The sequence below is a fragment of the Salvelinus sp. IW2-2015 genome, unplaced genomic scaffold (assembly GCF_002910315.2).
Source record: "Salvelinus sp. IW2-2015 unplaced genomic scaffold, ASM291031v2 Un_scaffold1961, whole genome shotgun sequence".
Taxonomy (NCBI): domain Eukaryota; kingdom Metazoa; phylum Chordata; class Actinopteri; order Salmoniformes; family Salmonidae; genus Salvelinus; species Salvelinus sp. IW2-2015.
In genome coordinates, this window is record NW_019943314.1 from 232,574 (window position 1) to 250,395 (window position 17,822).

The window sequence follows — 17,822 nt, forward strand, 5'->3', positions numbered from 1 at the left end:
GTTGACACATGGATTGTGTATGTGTGCCATTCAGAGGGTGAATGGGCAAGACAAAAGATTTAAGTGCCTTTTGAACGTGGTATTAGTAGTAGGTGCCAGGCGCACCGGTTTGAGTGTGTCAAGAACTGCAACGCTTCCTAATGTTTAGTATACTCAGTGTATAGTGCACTACTTTTGAACTAGGACTCTGGTCAAAAGTAGTGCACTATGTAGGGAATAGGGTGCCATAGGGCTCTGGACTAAAGTAGTGCACTATATAGGGAATAGGGTGCCATAGGGCTCTGGTCTAAAGTAGTGCACTATGTAGGGAATAGGGTAGCATTTGGGAAACAGACAGTGTATTTTTCTTCTCAGAGAAGGAGACAGAAGAGAGTTGGGTAAAAGAAAGACCTCTCTGAGATGAGTATATGACCTGTTGATCTGGCTCTAGCTTCATGGGACTGTGCTGTGCCTTGTTGAATGCTTAAGGTGAGGTGGTGTGTTGACGCAGTTACAGTATAGACGAGGGAATTACCCTGCGACCAGTGAGTAATGTTCTCCCAACGTTCCAGTAACATTKCAACCGCAAAGTTACGGCAACGTAGAGAGAAGGGTTGTTTACAAGGAGAGAAGACAACAGGAGTCAGAAATGAGGCAGAAGCAGTCCAAGCAAGGTTAGGAGTTCAAGAGTTTCTTGGTTTTATTCTCTTTATGCATTTTTTTTTAAATCACCATCTCAGTGTTTTCTAAAACCAAGGAACAAAGAAAGTTATTCCAAAGATATCCAAATGTAGAGATATTAATACAAGGATGTTTGTTTCCCCCAAGTAGTACAGAGAGACAGCTATGTCACAATATTCCAAAAGATTGTACAGAAAGATGTTTGGAAGAAGAGAACAGAATCAGAACAGATGGAAGGGAACCGGCAGGGTTCCGTGGTGGAATGCGGAAGTCAGAATAGAGCAGTTGGAGTCAAGAGTTAAAATAAAATTTAAAAAAAGCGTTTTTATTTACAGCATGTTTGTTTGTTTAGAAGCATCCTTTAACCCCAATGTTAAAACACTAAGAAACAACAGCCATGACTTCAGCTGGGCTAGGTTACCACCCTATTTAGTCACAGTCCCTGGTCAAATATATCCAATTTATCACTCCCATCGTTTTACTTTGAATTCAAAATACTTTCAGATGGTTATTGCAGAATATCACCTGCTGCCGCACTTCAATTGATGAAAATAATAATTGTTCCGTGACTATCTTCTTTTGAACATTTTGTAAAAACACTGTTTCTACCACTTTGTTTGACTGTACCACTTGTTATCAGATGTTAAACGCTGTATTTATGTCTTCCCGCTGAAGTTAAACTGATTGATGCCTAACAACACRGTTGCACACTTCCCTTTTCCAAAGTCTTTGGCAGAGAACAAAAAAAACAAATTAAAACTACTTTAGGACTTCATGCCAACGTAGTTGAGGAACAAACAGAGGTTGGCTAGCTAATGAAAAATAGTTCAGCTCTACGTTTCATTAAAAAAGGAAAAAMAAATCAAATTGACAAAAACAGTGAAGCTATAGCTGGTCCATAAGTGGACGTAGAGATGGCACAGAGGTCCATAGGTCTACCAAAGAGACAGGAGGAAGTTGATTTAGGACATCAGAGGAAGTGGCTGTACTGTACAGTAGCTCATGCTTTTTAACAGGACTGCACAGCACCARGAGGGGACCAATAGGAGACTATCAWGCTCCGAATGCAGACAGCATTCTAGAACGCCCCCAAGAACTACGCAGCATTCTAAAACGCCCAAGAGCATATTCTAGAACGCGTACATACGTTCTAGAACGTTCTGGTCACAACCYAAAAGCATGCAGAATATAATGAGCATTGAGCAATGATGACCGGAGAAGACAGTCAGTTGTAACCATAGAATTACAATGGGTTTTGATGATAATTCAATGGGTCTAGCTCTTCCTCTCCCTACCTACTATTAGGGACAGTTACCAATGGCCCCTGATTCAACCAAAGCACCGCTGGTGTGGTCGTGAAGAAGATGTCTTTATCAGTAAACACTGAATGACTGCAATCAAAAAAGGTTTGAAATATAGATATAGAAACACGTAATCYCTAGAATGTCTATCAATAAATGACATTTTTCAAAAAGTCTAGTACAGTAATTCTAGGTATAGTTCAGTGGGAACGTTGAAGGGACAGGGTTGGTGAAACCCTTGTTTAGAACTGAAGCCAGAATGTGTTTGTGGCACGATGACGCAAGACCAGACCAAAACATATCCAGTCAGAAAAAAAAAGTGAGGATATCGAAAAGTTTGAAAGATTTAAAAAAAGGAAAATAATTTACAGAAACATATAAATTCTGAATCCCAATAATCATCATTGCACTAGTCCCTCTGGGTTCAACGTAAGATTACAACATTCCAATAACTCCCCGGTTTCCCAGAAATCATGTATGGAAGATTCCCGAAGTGGAATTTTGCTTCCCTATTTTAACATAAATAAACGAATACAAACAAAAAGACAGAAACTCAACAAGCAAAATGAGAGAGCATGACGTAAAACACGACAACAACTATAAAGAAATCACTTTACTGTAAGAAGGGAAAGTCGTTTTTTACATTAAGATATCATCGTAATAATAATATAACATTTAATCCTCACAAGTAACAACAAAGCAGGTGCTTGTCTCTTGTTCCGTCCATCAGTCCTTCGGGAATTCTCATCACATTTTAAAACCACTTCACCCCTCCATCCGTCCCTTCCCATTACGCACACAGTAAACCATGACGACCACCACCTTCACAGACTAACGCAGTGGACCTTCCTTGACCATGCCTATAGCAGCCACACAACACCCACTTCCATATCACTGTAACCTCGTGCCACCGTAGAAACAACAGCTGGAACAAGTACTGCCCTGCACATCTAGCCACTGAATTACATCTAACCTAGATCTCCCACGGAATTACATCTAACCTAGATCTCCCACTGAATTACATCTAACCTAGATCTCCCACTGAATTACATCTAACCTAGATCTCCCACTGAATTACATCTAACCTAGATCTCCCACGGAAGATATAAGGACAAAAAGCTTCCTTTTCAGACCAGATTTAACCCTTTAAGGAATACGGAGTTATGGACATACTGTAATCATGCCCTTATTTCTCAATCGACAGATTCTAATGAATTATAACACAATGGGCCGCTGATAAATTCTTATGGTACTATCAAATTCTGGAATATAAACTACTGTAAAATGCTGAATAGAACACTATAATATAATGATCTAAACTACTGTAAAAATGCTGAATAGAACACTATAATATAAATGTTCTAAACTACTGTAAAATGTGAATAGAACACTATATAATATGTTCTAAACTACTGTAAAATGCTGAATAGAACATATAATATAATGTTCTAAACTACTGTAAAATGCTGAATAGAACACTATAATATATGTCTAAACTACTGTAAAATGCTGAATAGAACACTATAATATAATGTTTTAAACTACTGTAAATGCTGAATAGAACACTATAATATATATGTTCCAAACTACTGTAAAATGCTGAATAGAACACTATAATATATGTTCTAAACTACTGTAAAATGCTGAATAGAACACTATAATATAATGTTCTAAACTACTGTAAAATGCTGAATAGAACACTATAATATAATGTTTTAAACTACTGTAAAATACTGAATAGAACACTATAATATAATGATCTAAACCACTGTAAAATGCTGAATAGAYCACTATAATATAATGATCTAAACTACTGTAAAATGCTGAATAGGACACTGTAGAATAATATTGTAAAGACTCTGTGGAAGCTTAGGTCCTTACTGGTAAGAGAGGGAGGAAGAGGGAAGGTAATACATGGACAGGAAGTCCTACACTAAGAAAAAAAGGGTTCTTTGGCTATGTCCACAGGAGAACCTTTTTTGGTTCCAGGTAGAACTATTTTGGGTTCCATGTAGAAACCTCTGTGGAAAGGGTTCTATATGGAACTCAAAAGGGTTCTACCTGGAACCAAAAAGGGTTCTTCAAAGGGATCTCCTATGGGGACCGCCGAAGAGACATTAATGGTTCTAGATAGCACCTTTCTTTCCCTCTAAGAGTGTACAAGAGGCAGGAGTGTTGAGCAGTATAGCGAGTAAACGGCCTGACAGTGAGAACCACAGACAAGACTATTAGYAGCAGCCAGATACACTGTGTTTCACTCAGTTTATAATATGAATGGRGTGGAAAGCAGAGAGCGATGTGGTTAAAAGACCTGGATGTAGACACCAGGTTAGCAAGAAGAGAAGCATGTTGTTGGAAAGATAAAATGACGTTGATCTGCCCTACGGTCAGTAGGCCCTTGTTTCTCTCACCTCGCTCATCTTCTCTTCACACACACACACACTCCCAGTAGATGTTGCTCTTAGACACAGATCTAMAATCAGCTTTACCCTCTACAAATCATAACCCTAACCACTTACGGTAACAATGCAAAACTGACTCCAGACCAGTTTATCTAAGGGCAACTTCATCCTACTACTCTGCGCTGTATGATATGCCTCTCCATGCCCAGTTAGTAGTGGCTAAGCTGTATTCCAAATTGCACCCTATTCCCTATGTAGTGTACTACTTTTGTAGTGGGTCCAGGTTAAAAGTAGTGCACTACATAGGGAATAGGGTACCAATAGGCCTCTGGTCAAAAGTAGTGCACTACTTAGGGAATAGGGTACAATTTGGGATGTATTCTGCCTCAGTGGCGCCCCCTAGCAGTAGTCTATGGTGAGGCAGATGAACTCCTGAATACATTTCCTGTACTGATGTTCAGTTGGGGAGCTGCTGGGGTATTGACCTGGCTGACCAAGTGGACCCTCCGCCTCGCGCATCTCCTCGTTCATCCGTGCTAACCGCAACCTGGGAGAGAGAGGGAGAGCGTGATGGAGGAAAGGGAGAGGGTGGGGGAGAGGTAGGAGAAGGTGGGTAGGTTTGGAGAGGTAGGAAAAAGATATAGAAGAGAAACAGAAAACAGAATAATATTAACAAAAGTTTGGGTAACATTTTATATTGACATTTTAGTCATTTAGTGAGGCGGGGGGGGATGCTGGGAGATTATTTAAGGTACTTTTAGAAGAGGTATCAGATGTTTTCGGTGAACACTTACAGTGTAACAATATCGGCGTTAGCGGCCTGGACAGCCATGCTCAGAGGGTCGTGACCTTCCTCATCCACCTCCGTCTGACAAGCCCCTCTCTTCAGGAACAGACACACCTGACTAGAGAGAGACAGAGAGAGAGAGAGATAGATGGATATGGATATATATATATATATATATTTATATATTATATAGAGAGAGAGATAGATGGATAGATATATATATAGAGAGAGAGAGAAGAAGAGAGAGAGAGAGGGAGAGAAGAGTTGGATAAGAATATATATATAGAGAGAGAGAGAGATATGATGATAGAATATAATATTTATATATATATATATAATATTATATATAAGAGAAGAGAGCAGAGAGAGAGAGAGATATAGAGATATAGAGATATATATAGAGAGAGAGAGATATAGAGATATATATATATAGCAGAGAGAGAGATATAGAGAAAGAGAGAGAGAGAGAGAGAGAGATAAATGAACCTGCCAACGGACAGACACCTGACTACAGAATGGATGAAATAATATTGTGATTGATGGGTTCGAATATGATTGACACTATGACTAAATAGATGAAGTGCATCAAATCAGATGGCTTCTTCATCACAAAACCTTTTGATGTTGGCAATTATTTTAATGATTACTTCATTGGCAAAGTGGGCAAACTTAGGCAGGAAATACCAACGAACAGTGAGCCATCGTATTTATGCATTAAAAAAAACAAATAATGAAAGAAAAGCATTGTAAGTAAGCATTTTGTAAAGTTAAAGTTGACAATTTAGATGGAAAGCTACTGAGGATGGTGGCTGACTATAGCCTCTCCTATCTGTCATATTTTTTATTTGAGTCTAGAGGAAAGTATTTGCCCTCAGGCCTGGAGGGAAGCCAAAGTCATTCCGCTACCCAAGAGTGGTAAAGCGGCCTTTACTGGTTCTAACAGCAGACCTATCAGCTTGCTGCCAGCTCTTAGCAAACTGTTCGGAAAAATGGTGTTTGACCAAACACAATGCTACTTCTCTGTAAACAAATTAACAACAGACTTTCAGCATGCTTATAGAGAAGGGCACTCAACATGTACTGCACTGACACAAATGACTGATGATTGGTTGAAATAAATTGATAATATGAAGATTGTGGGAGCTGTAATGTTAGATTTCAGTGCAGCCTTTGATATTATTGACCATAACATGTTGAGAAAACGTGTGTGTTATAGCTTTTCAACCTCTGCCATATTGTGGATTCAGAGCTATCTATCTAATAGATCTCAAAGGGTTTTCTTTAATGGAAGCTTCTCTAATGTCAAATATGTAAAGTGTGGTGTACCACAGGGCAGCTCTCTAGGCCCTCTACTCTTTTCACCAATGACCTGCCACTGGCATTAAACAAAGCCTGTGTGTCCATGTATGCTGATGATTCAACCATAGACGCATCACCAACCATAGCTAATGAAGTCACTGAAACCCTTAACAAAGAGTTGCACTCTGTTTTGGAATGGTTGGCCAGTAATAAACTGGTCCTGAACATCTCTAAAACTAAGTGCATTATATTTGGTACAAATCATTCCCTAATCTCTAAACCTCAGCTGAATCTGGTAATGAATTGTGTGGCTATTGAACAAGTTGAGGTGACTAAATTACTTGGTATTACCTTAGATTGTAAACTGTCATGGTCAAAACATATAGATTCAATGATTGTAATGATGGAGAGAGGTCTGTCCGTAACGAAGAGATGCTCTGCTTTTTTGACACCACACTCCAAAAAGCAAGTCCTGCAGGCTCTAGTTTAGTCTTATCTTGATTATTGTCCAGTCATGTTGTAAAGTGCTGCAAAGAAAGACCTAGTTAAGCTGCAGCTGGCCCAGAACAGCAAACATGTTTTGCTCTTAATTGTAATCAGAGGGCTGATATTAATACTATGCTGCCAGTCTCTCTTGGCTAAGAGTTGAGGAGAAACTGACAGCATCACTTCTTATTTTGATAAGAAACATTCATGTGTTGGTTATATACACTCGGTACTGGTACTGGTGGTGTTGGTGATTTTAACGCAGGGAAGCTGAAATCCATTGTACCCCCATTTTTTTACCCCATGCTAATCTACAGGAATGTTTCCTTTTTACCCCATGCTAATCTACAGGAATGTTTCATTTTTACCCCACCCATGCTAACTACAGGATGTTTCATTTTTACCCCCATGCTAATTCTACAGGAATTTTCAATTAAATTAACCATCCTATTGCTAATAGCTAACAGGAATGTTTCATTTTTACCCCCATGCTTTAATTCATTTGGACATGTGGAATTGCAGGCGAATGTGTACATTTATAATAGCACGTCGAATCACTTGATTGGTGTGCTCAACTCCACCCTATAGGCATAAGTTCTTCAAGATTTTTAACATCGAATTTTTACTCCAGACGTCTAAATATGGACTTAATCAAAGGTGTATAGGTTCTAGTTCTCTCTACCCTCACGCTTCACCAGTTAATTGAAGTGTACATCACTATCTACAGGCGGAGTACTATTTATGTACTTTAGCCGGATATGTGATCGGCCATCCAGCCTAAAGTCTTCTATTGGGAGGAGAATTGTTGAACATTATATCCTTACCTCACCGACCTCGGATGATAAATTGTGGTCGTCTCTCAACCGCATGGAGGTCGTTTTCATTTACCGGGATTGGAATGTACCTCGCATACCGTCATTAAGAACTCTGTAGACATGGACATGTGTTCAGTTTGTCTTCTATCACTCAGCTAATCTGTAGATGAATGTACCTGACTATGACTGGGAATCCCTGATGGCTAAGTCGTCAACCTACTATCTGCTAATGATGACACATGGAGGATTAGCTTTTCGGATATTCCTTATACCACCTGGATGATACGGCGATGTGTGTCCTACATCACCTAGCTATCTGGGGAACTAGCCAGTGAGAATTGTCAACTTGAATTCTACGCGCACCCATGGCGATAATAACTAACATAGGAATGTTGTCTTCTCTACCGCTATTTCTTACGACAGATGAATGCACCTGAACTAAGTGACTGCGTAAAATGTGGTCTGTACTCCCAGGTAAGCGTAATTCCTGAATGTATTAAACCTGTACCTCCGCAATGAACTGTGGACTAAATCTACAGGAAAGTTCAATTTTTGACCTGGTTGTTTCCCACCCTAGCTTATCTGAAGATGAAATGTACTGACTAAGCCCATGACGGTGATAGCTTGATAGGCTATCTGAGGACCCTAGCTTTAGCCTATTTCTACTGTAGATGACCATATGGCTTCCTGCTAGAATGACGTGATATGGTGGTCTATGTCTCACAGAGCGCACCATGTTTCTTAGTCTTAACCCTCACTGCTAAGACATAAGAAGAATGTACTCAGGAATGCTTCCTTTGAGTTACCTATGACCGATTGGGATAAATTGTGTCTGTATCTCACAGCGGATCTCGTTTCCATTTTTTCCGAAGATGAATGCACCGCATGGCTACATAGAAATCTGCGTAAAGGAATGTGTTGTTCATTTTCCTCTTCCCATAATAGCCTAATCCAAGTAATAATGAGCACTAATCATATTAACATGAATGTTTCCTTTTTGGAACTACTGACTGGTGCTCATAGCTAATCTTGAGCGGGAGGATTTTGTCTTCCCTCAATCTCTCTAGGTCACATACCACCCTCCGCAAAGGCTTCGAACATGAAGATACATGAGGACTAAGTGGACTGTGCGATATGTGGTTGTCCCCCACCCTAGCTAATTGAACTAAGTAATGTACCTCTACAGGGAACCTTAGCTGACTCGCTTTGTTATAGCTCGGTTGTCCACCTGCTTCTGAAGATGAATACTGACTATGACCTGTGATCCACATGTGTCGCTAATTTGTCCGCCTACTAGCTAAGGTAATGTGAATATTGAATCCGTATTTATTGTACCACTGACTAATGGACTCGCTCTAAAAATAGTGGTTGGTCCTCAATCTCTAAGCACACAGCGTTAAAATGGATTGTCCATTATTTACACCCTCATGCTAATCTACAGGAATGCTTCCTTTTTACGCGACTATGACTTGTGAATTATGTGCGTCTCGATTTGCCTAACATTAGCCCCTAATTCCAGTGAGGAAAGTATGAGCAATATTCCTTAATCTGTATATAATTAACTTGGTGATATGCCATTGCGTTACCAATCTAACCTAAGGACATGATTCTGTTAACTTTTGGAATAGCCTGACTATGACTGTGATACATGCTATCTACAGGATGTTTCATTTTTAACCCCATGCTAATCTACAGGAATGTTTCTTTTTACCCGCCATGCTAATCTACAGAATGTTTCCTTTTACCCCCATGCTAATCTAAGGAATGTTTCCTTTACCCCATGCTAATCTAAGGAATGTTCTTTTTACCCATGCTAATCTACAGGAATGTTTCTTTTTACCCCATGCTAATCTATCAGGAATGTTCTTTTTACCCCATTGCTAATCTAACAGGAATGTTTCCTTTTTACCCCATGCTAATCTACAGGAATGTTTTCCTTTTTACCCCCATGCTAATCTACAGGAATGTTCCTTTTTACCCCCATGCTAATCTACAGGAATGTTCCTTTTTACCCCCATGCTAATCTACAGGAATGTTTCCTTTTTACCCCATGCTAATCTACAGGAAATGCTTCTCTTTTTACCCCATGCTAATCTACAGGAATGCTTCCTTTTTTTAACCTCCACCTGCTAAATCACGGAAGTCATTTTACCAGCTAAAAGGACGAAGTCGCCTTTTCAGTTAGCACGGAACGTTACTATAAAAATGATGGGTTGGTCTCCCCTGAAGGAAGTCCTTCATATATCCTGCGAAAGTAATGGACATATGATGGGAGATCTTGTACCAACACTTATGTTGACCTCTGATAAGGTGTCTTGGCTTCCCTTACACATTTAAAATGGCATCTCAGAACTGCCACTGATGGAGTGAAATGTCCCACTGAACTGCGGAGACTGTGGAATAGTGGTGGGTGATCCCTCGACATAGCTACTGGAAAGATGAATGGTACTGTACGTACAGATTCATATCGCACTATGACTCAAATGGATAGTTTCCACTGCGCCATTCACACAGGTCAAGCCATCTTGATCACACTTGAAAGTGAACACAGTGGCATCAGATGCTGCCAACTAATGTATCTAGGATGTACGTTGTCCACGCGCTGAGACACAACTGAAAGACCGGATGCTTCGATGCCCAAGTCAGTAACCAAAAGGACCCTACATGATAGTGAGTAGGATAACAGCTTCTATGGTGCCTGTCCCACCGCTAATCTGGACAGATGACCATGATTACCTCGAGCAAGACTACTGACTGAATAATGTGGTATGTTGTTACGTTAATACCTTAAACCATGATTCTATGACACAGTCGAAGTTACTACTCCGGACTTATGAGCCGAGATTATGCAATTGTATAGCGCCGCCTTTGCATTCCATACACTATTAGTCTATCTGATTGACTGCACACGATAACTTAATTCGCTAGCTATTAGACTGCGTTGACTATGATTGGGTTTGTCCTTCAATCTGAGCTAGCCTTAGAAGTCACACGCAAAATTATAACTACGCACCTATCCGCACCTTGTAGGATAAATATGTGTAGGCATTGTCCACCATAACCTAGCACCATGCAATGTTACTCGATTAGGGTAGACTATGACTTGTGACTATGTTGGTTGTCTCCACTTGACGCTAACCACTCATAGTTATGCATAGTACTAAATGTCATGATATTCGTACTGTGAGTATGTGGTTGTCCCCCCTATGCTATCTGTGATGATGTACTGAACTACCGAGTAAGTATGATGGTTATATCCAGTATCACCGAGTGCTACTTATCTGAAGATGAATGCTACCTATGACTGAGTTGGAGTATATTTGGTGGTTGTCACTCCCTACCGTAAGGCTTTATCTGAAATGCGATTGCATTAATTGTTACTCGCGTAACTTTTTCTCTCTCGTATGTTTTTGGTTAAGAAAAATTCCTAGGCTGTTTTGTCTCTCAACCCCGATTGACATAGTTCATGACAGGAATATGAATTGGTATAGGGGATCTTAGAAGTTATGTGATTGGTATCTCACCTTAACTCCTAATTAGCTAATTCGTCGTATGTATGATGGATAAGCCTCGTGTACACTTGGCGCGCAGTACGGAATTGACTGTGTATGTGGTATGTCTGTGGCTGTTTAACCTAGACTAGGCTCGCAAAGCATGGAATCGCCCTTCATACTTGTCGCTTATGACTGGTGATATGGTTCACATCAGGTGCCGCATTTCTGCACGCCAAGCAACTCATACCGCATAGTCTCTATCAGAGAGCCTGATCAAAAGAAGAGAGAGAGTGATATCTGAGTGGAGGAGGAAAATAGTAGGGAGAGAGATCTGGTGAAAAGGATGGAAATATGGCCCAGCAGAGATGAAGTATGCTTGTAGGAGATGACTAGAGGACGGATGGACTGAGTAGGATAGTGGAGGTGGATGGAATAGATGCACACAGCAGCATAGAGAGAGATGGGAGAGAGAAGAGTGAAGAATGGAGAGAGACGTAGGACCGTAAGGGATAGGAGGAACGTAGAGGGAGTTGAGATGATGTGTGGAGCGAACACGAGTAAAGGTATCGGAGTAGAGAAATGAGGGAGAGTAGTGGAGAAAGGGAACATGAAAATGGAGAGAGGGAAATGAGTGGATGGAGGGCCATCACTAGGACAGTATGCGGAGTGAGGAGAGAGAAGATAGGAGGGACTAGGACTATGGAACATGGGGATAGAATGAATGAGTGTGGTGGTACTCACGCGTAGGGAGCTAGTGCTGAGAGGAGAGGGAGAAGAGAGTGTACTGGAGGCAAGGGAAGACTAGATGACTAGTGAATAATAGTGTGTTTTGTCCACCTGAAGGATAGCGGAAAATGGATGGTACTTGGACTATGGACTGTAATAGTGTTGGGTCTCACACCGGTAGGAATCGAGTGTGAAAGGAAGAGAGAGGTACATAGAGGAGACGATAATTGACTGGTAGAGTATAGTCGTTGGAGGTGTCTACACGCGAGCGAAATAGCTGAGATGAATGAGAGACTGAGAAGTTATTGAGGACAGTTGGAATAAAGTGTGGGAGTTGTCGACCTAGCTATCTATGGAATGTACTGGACTATGACTGTGATATGGGATGGGAGATGGTACGCCAAGCCGTAAAGGGTGATACGCTGGTAGGATGAATGTCTGGGACTATGAAGCTGTGATATGTGGTTGTCTCCACCTATGGGTAGGAGCAGGGAAGAGAGTGAGAATGGTACTAAGGGAAGAAGAGAGAGGTAGCAGGATGACGTGATGGAATAGAGGGAGAGAGTGATGGAGGGTGTACAGCAGGGCCAACCGTAGGCTAATCTGAAGATGGAGATGTGGTAGCGTAGGAAGGACTAGGAAATAAGACAATGTAGAATATTGAAGGATGTAGGGTGACATGCGAGCCTAAGGCTATGCGTGAAAGTTATTTGAGAAGATGGTAGGAAGTAGGGAGTAGGAGTAGAAGTAGGAACGATGGAGGGAGAAAGAGGGTAGTGATGTATGTCCCAGCCTGGATGGAAGGGGAAGCTATCAGGTGAAGAGAGAGGTAGGAGAGAGAAGTACAGGGTAGGGAGCTAGATGGTACGGAGGAGTGGTGATAATAGTGGTTAGTGCGAGGCAACGCAGTGCAGCTAGTGTCGAGGGTAGGGAGAGAGAGTGAAGTGGTGAGACGAGAGTGGAGGAGGGAAGAGGGAGCAGAGTGGAATGAAGCATGGGATGATGTAATGTGGAGGAGAGAGTGGAGGAGGGAAGAAGGGAGTGAGTGGTCCCACCTTAGGCAATCTAGAGGAGTAGGAATGTACGTAAGAGGAGAAGGGAGAGTGCTGAATGGGACTAGGTGGAAGATGGTGGTTGTCCCAACAGCTAAGTAATCGAGAGTGGCGGAGTGAGAAGATGAAGTTAGATGACTGAGAGAGAGATGAGTGGAGGTAGGGAGTAATGGAGTGGAGGTTGTCTCAGAAACGTATCTTGAGAGAATGGAGATGGTACTTAGACTGATGAGGAACTGGTGATGGGAGGTAGAGGGGTGTGTGACGCGCAGCCGGAAGTAAAGCTATCTGAAGATGGAAGATGGAGCTAAAGACTATAGAGACTGGATTGTGGAGGATATGTGGTTGGTGCGACACACCAGGTAGGAGGACTGAGAGTGGCTGGAGAGAGGAAGTGGGAGATAAGCTATGGGGAGAAGCAGTAGTGCAGGGTGGGGAATGGAGAAGTTTGTCTCACCTAGGCTATCAGGAGAAGGTGAGAAAGTGTAACTTGAGGGGATCGAGTATGACTGTAGATATGGGTGGGTGAGGGTGGGAACGCACGGCGAGCACGAGTAAGGGCTATGGCAGGAGTGTGAGAAGAATGGAATGTAGGCTGACCACTGATGACTGGTGGAGAAAAGGGTGGTGTGGGTCGGGGATTTGTCCACACAGAGAAGGAAATGAGCAGGATGAGAGACGTGTGGGAGGGAAGAGATAGAAGATGGTAGAGGAGGAGACGCATGAGAAGCTTAATGGTGAGCTGGTGGAATGAGTGATGAGGGTGGTCTAGTTGTCGGGAAACCGGTACTATCGAAGAGTGGGAGAAGAGAATGGTACGAGGACTATACTTGATATTTGGTGGGTTGTCTCACGAGGCTAATCTGGAAGGGATGAATGGTTGACTATGAGCTGGGTGTGATAAGTGGTTGTCCACCTATGCTACCGGCCGTGAAGATGAAATGGTACTGGGGAACTATGACTGTGATATGTGGTATTGGTCTCACCTACGCTACCTGAAGATGATGTACTGGGACTGATGAAACTGGAAAGGTGGATTGCAGGAGAAAGAAGGGAGAGAGAGAGTGGAGGAAACAGGAAGAAAGGGAGAGAGAGAGTGGAGGAGGGAAGAGGGAGAGAGTGAGTGGTGGGGAAGGGAAGCAAGGAGATGTGTGTATCTTCATAGTGTAGTAATCTGCTAGTGGTAGTATCTTCATAGTGTATAAGTAATCTGCATAGTGTAGTATCTTCATTAGTGTAAGTATCTGCCTAGTGTAGTATCTGCCTAAGTGTAGTATCTGCCTAGTGTAGTATCTGCCTATGTGTAGTATCTTCATAGTGGTACTATCTGCATAGTGTAGTAATCTGCCTAGTGTAGTGGATTCGGATAGGGTCGTATGTCCTCTGTAGTATCTGCATAGTGTAGTACTGCATAGTGTAGTATCTGCATAGTGGTGTATCTGCATAGTGGTAGTATCTGCTAGTGTAGTATCTTGCCTAGTGTAGTATCTGCTTTAGTGTAAGTAATCCGTGCCCTAGTGTAGTATCTGCATAGTGTAGTATCTTCACCATAGTGGTAGTATCTGCAATAGTGGGTAGTATCTTGCATTAGTGTAACGTTTATCAGGCTAATTGCCTTGTTAAGTAGTAGTTGAATGGATTAAAACTGCCCTTTGAACGTTAGTAATGACCATTTGTGGATAACATTGCCTAGGTTGTAGGTTATTTCTCCACTTCATAGTTGTTAGAAATGATCTCGTACACTTACGTGTAGTATCTAGATAATTGGCCTATCAGTGTAGGTAATCCTAAACCTTAGGTGTAGTACTCGGGTGATGCCATTGAGTGGTTAGTATTGCTTTTCCATATGCCTCGAGTCCAGTAATCTTGCATAGTGTAGTTCTGCCTAATGGCTATCATTGATACTGACGCATAGTGTTAAGATATCTGCCTATAGTGTCAGTATCTCATAGGTACTAGTTGTGAACCTGTATAGGTTTAAGTATGTATCATGCGCGTAGTTTTGTTCATGCTAAATCCTCGCTCAGCATAGTGTATATCTTCATAGTGTAGTATCTGCCTAGTTTGTAGTATCCTGCCGGATAGATTGGAATAGTGATTCGGTTTGCATACTGTGTAAGGATACTATAATTTCATATCCGGTATAGTAATAACTGCCTAGATAGGTATTGGGTTATCCCTGAAACTACCGTGTAAGGTGATCTTGCCATTAGATGCCGTATAAGTATTTGCCTAGTAGTAGGAAATTAAGTCATGGGTCTCAAGTCGCCTGGTAACGTGTATATTGTAGAATACTTCAGTAAATGGGTATTGATATGCCTGGGAGGTGGTTATGTGCTATCCTGCACCCTAGTGTAGTTAATCGGGGCTGCACTTCTAGGATGATAAAAGATTAGAATCTGGTACCCTTAAGTGTAGTATCTGCTTAGTGTAGATCACTTGACCTAAGTGGGGTAGTAATCATTTTTCATGGGTATGTTTGGTCTACCACCCGTATTCCCTATGCCTGAGAATGATGATGAGTATCTACCGTGCCTAGTGAAACGTAAATGACTATTGGTTGTAGACCCTGGTTGGGAGTGTATGTGGATGATCCTGCCCTAGAATGTAGCTCATCTAAGTCAAGTGGCTAGTTTAATCTGACCTAGTGTCAGTATGGTAAAGACTGAATGTATGCCTACTGTGTAGTGCTAAATCCTATTTCATGACGTGTGGTAAGTTTAATCTTCATAAGTGGTAGGGTATCTGGGTTTCTAGTAGTGTCCCTCAACCGTATCGGTAAGCTCAACAGGTCTTGATACGAGTGGTAGGACAGCTTAACTTAAGTGTCCTTTGTTATCAAAACAGCAGAATCGTACATGAGAGCTTAGGGTGGGATATGGTCGGGTTGGTTCGGATCACCACTAGGCTATCGGAAGGATTACAAGTGTGGCTGTGGTAGTTGGTCGGGTGACGACACAGTGTCCTCCGTAAAGAAAACACAAGTGTTTTACGAATAATTCGAGATCCCATCAGTGTCGTGGTAGTTTTACAATAACTTTGACCATTCAGAGTGTCGTAAGTTTACGGTATCACACAGCTGGGTCTGTGTCGGAACAAATTTTCAGGCAGGAATGGTCCTGTATTGGTCAAAACCTCGGGTCAAGACAGACAGTGTCGTATCAAACAACACTTGTCAACTTTGGGTAGTAGGTTGCTCAGGTAACATATCTGACCACAGTGTCCGTATCTGACCACAAGCTGTCGTATCGGACACAGTGCTCGTCTATCAGACCAACATTGTGTCGTATCAAAAACACAGCTCCCGTCTCCTCCGTATCAACACACACAGGATGTCGTATCTGACGCACAGTGTCCGTATCTGACCACATGTGGTCCGTATCAGGCCAGTGGTCGTATCGGACCCAGTGTCGTAATCTGATCCCCACAGTGTCGTAATCAGAACTCACACCGTAATCGGTGTCGTATCGGAAACACAAGTGTCGTATACGGAACACAGTGTCGTATCGGAAACACAGTGTGTATCGGAACAAGTCAGTGTCGTATCAGGCCACAGTTGTCATGTCAAAGCAGGCCTGCTGAGGCGAGAACAACTCATAATAACGTCTGGAATAAAACAAATGGAAACCAGTATTTGATACAATTCCATTTATCTGTTCCAAAGCCCATTACTATAAACCTGTTCCTCTCCTAAATAAGGGTGCCAGCGCACCAGCCGCCTGTGGCCTGTATAGTGTGGGTGTCTGCACTCTGCCCACACAGCCACGGCCTGTATAGTGGGTGTGTATCTATAGGTGTATCTCACCCCTGTCAGCGGGCCTGTATAGTGTGTGTATCTATAGCTGTGTATCTCAACCCTGCCTGTATAGTGTGTCATCTATAGTGTGTATCTCACCGCCTGTCCCCTGTATATGTGGTGTATCTATAGCGTGTATCTCACCCCGACGGCCTGTAATGTGTGTATCTCACCCCTGCCGGCCCTGTATAGTGTGTGTATATGTGATCTCTGCAACCCTGAAGTGTCCTGCGTGTATCCTCACCCCTGCCACGGCCTGTATAGTGTGTGTAATCTATAGCGTGTATCTCACCCGCCCGGCCTGTATAGTGTGGTGTATTATACGTGTTATCTTCAAACCCCTGCCAACGGCCTGTATAGTGTGTATCCGCGCTATCAGTGATATAGCGTGTATCTCACCCCCTGTCCCGGGCCTGTATAGTGTGTGTATCTATAGCGTGTATCTCACCCCTGCACGGCCTGTATGAGGCGGGGTCTTTCCCTCCTCAATCCGCTTGGCAGAAGTGGGACGTCTGCCCCCGTCGCCGCGCTCGGCCATGAGTGGCAGGTTGTGTAGCCGTGACGAATCCGGTAGAGCAACGCCCCATGGGGGAGGGCTCCTCCAGGGTACTGATTCCGCTCTGCTCTATCTCCACCTCGGCCACTTAGACTTCATTTCCTCTTCTGACTCACCCTCACAATCTATTGGGGCAGGGGGAGGGAGGGAGAAGGAGAGAGTGTGGGGGGAGGGGATGAGTGTGGGGGGAGGTGTGAATGAGTGTGGGGGGAGGTGGATGAATGAGTGTGGGGGGGAGGTGGAAGAAATGAGTGTGGAGGGGAGGTGGAGAATGAGTGTGGGGGGGAGGTGGGAATGAAGTGTGGGGGGGAGGGTGGAGAAGAGTGGGGAGGTGGAGAATGAGTGTGGGGGGGAGGTGGAGAATGGTGTGGGGGGGAGATGGAGAATGAGTGTGGGGTGGAGGTGGAGAATGAGTGTTGGGGGGGAGGTGGAGAATGACGTGGTGGGG

At 42.7% G+C, this 17,822-nt stretch overlaps 1 protein-coding gene across 1 annotated transcript in view; it reads right to left on the bottom strand.

The window, feature by feature from the left end:
* Nucleotides 1–649: 649 nt before the first annotated feature.
* LOC112072561 (arf-GAP with coiled-coil, ANK repeat and PH domain-containing protein 3-like) overlaps nucleotides 650–17,822 on the bottom strand; it is a 19,577-nt gene continuing 2,404 nt past the window's right edge. Inside the window, exons 2-4 of the mRNA XM_070439843.1 lie at nucleotides 5,158–5,268; nucleotides 3,372–4,910; nucleotides 650–3,327 (exon numbers count right to left, since the gene is read on the bottom strand). Of these exons, the coding sequence (XP_070295944.1) occupies nucleotides 4,763–4,910; nucleotides 5,158–5,268 (259 nt within the window). The 3' untranslated portion in view covers nucleotides 650–3,327; nucleotides 3,372–4,762. The remainder of the gene's footprint in view (nucleotides 3,328–3,371; nucleotides 4,911–5,157; nucleotides 5,269–17,822) is intronic.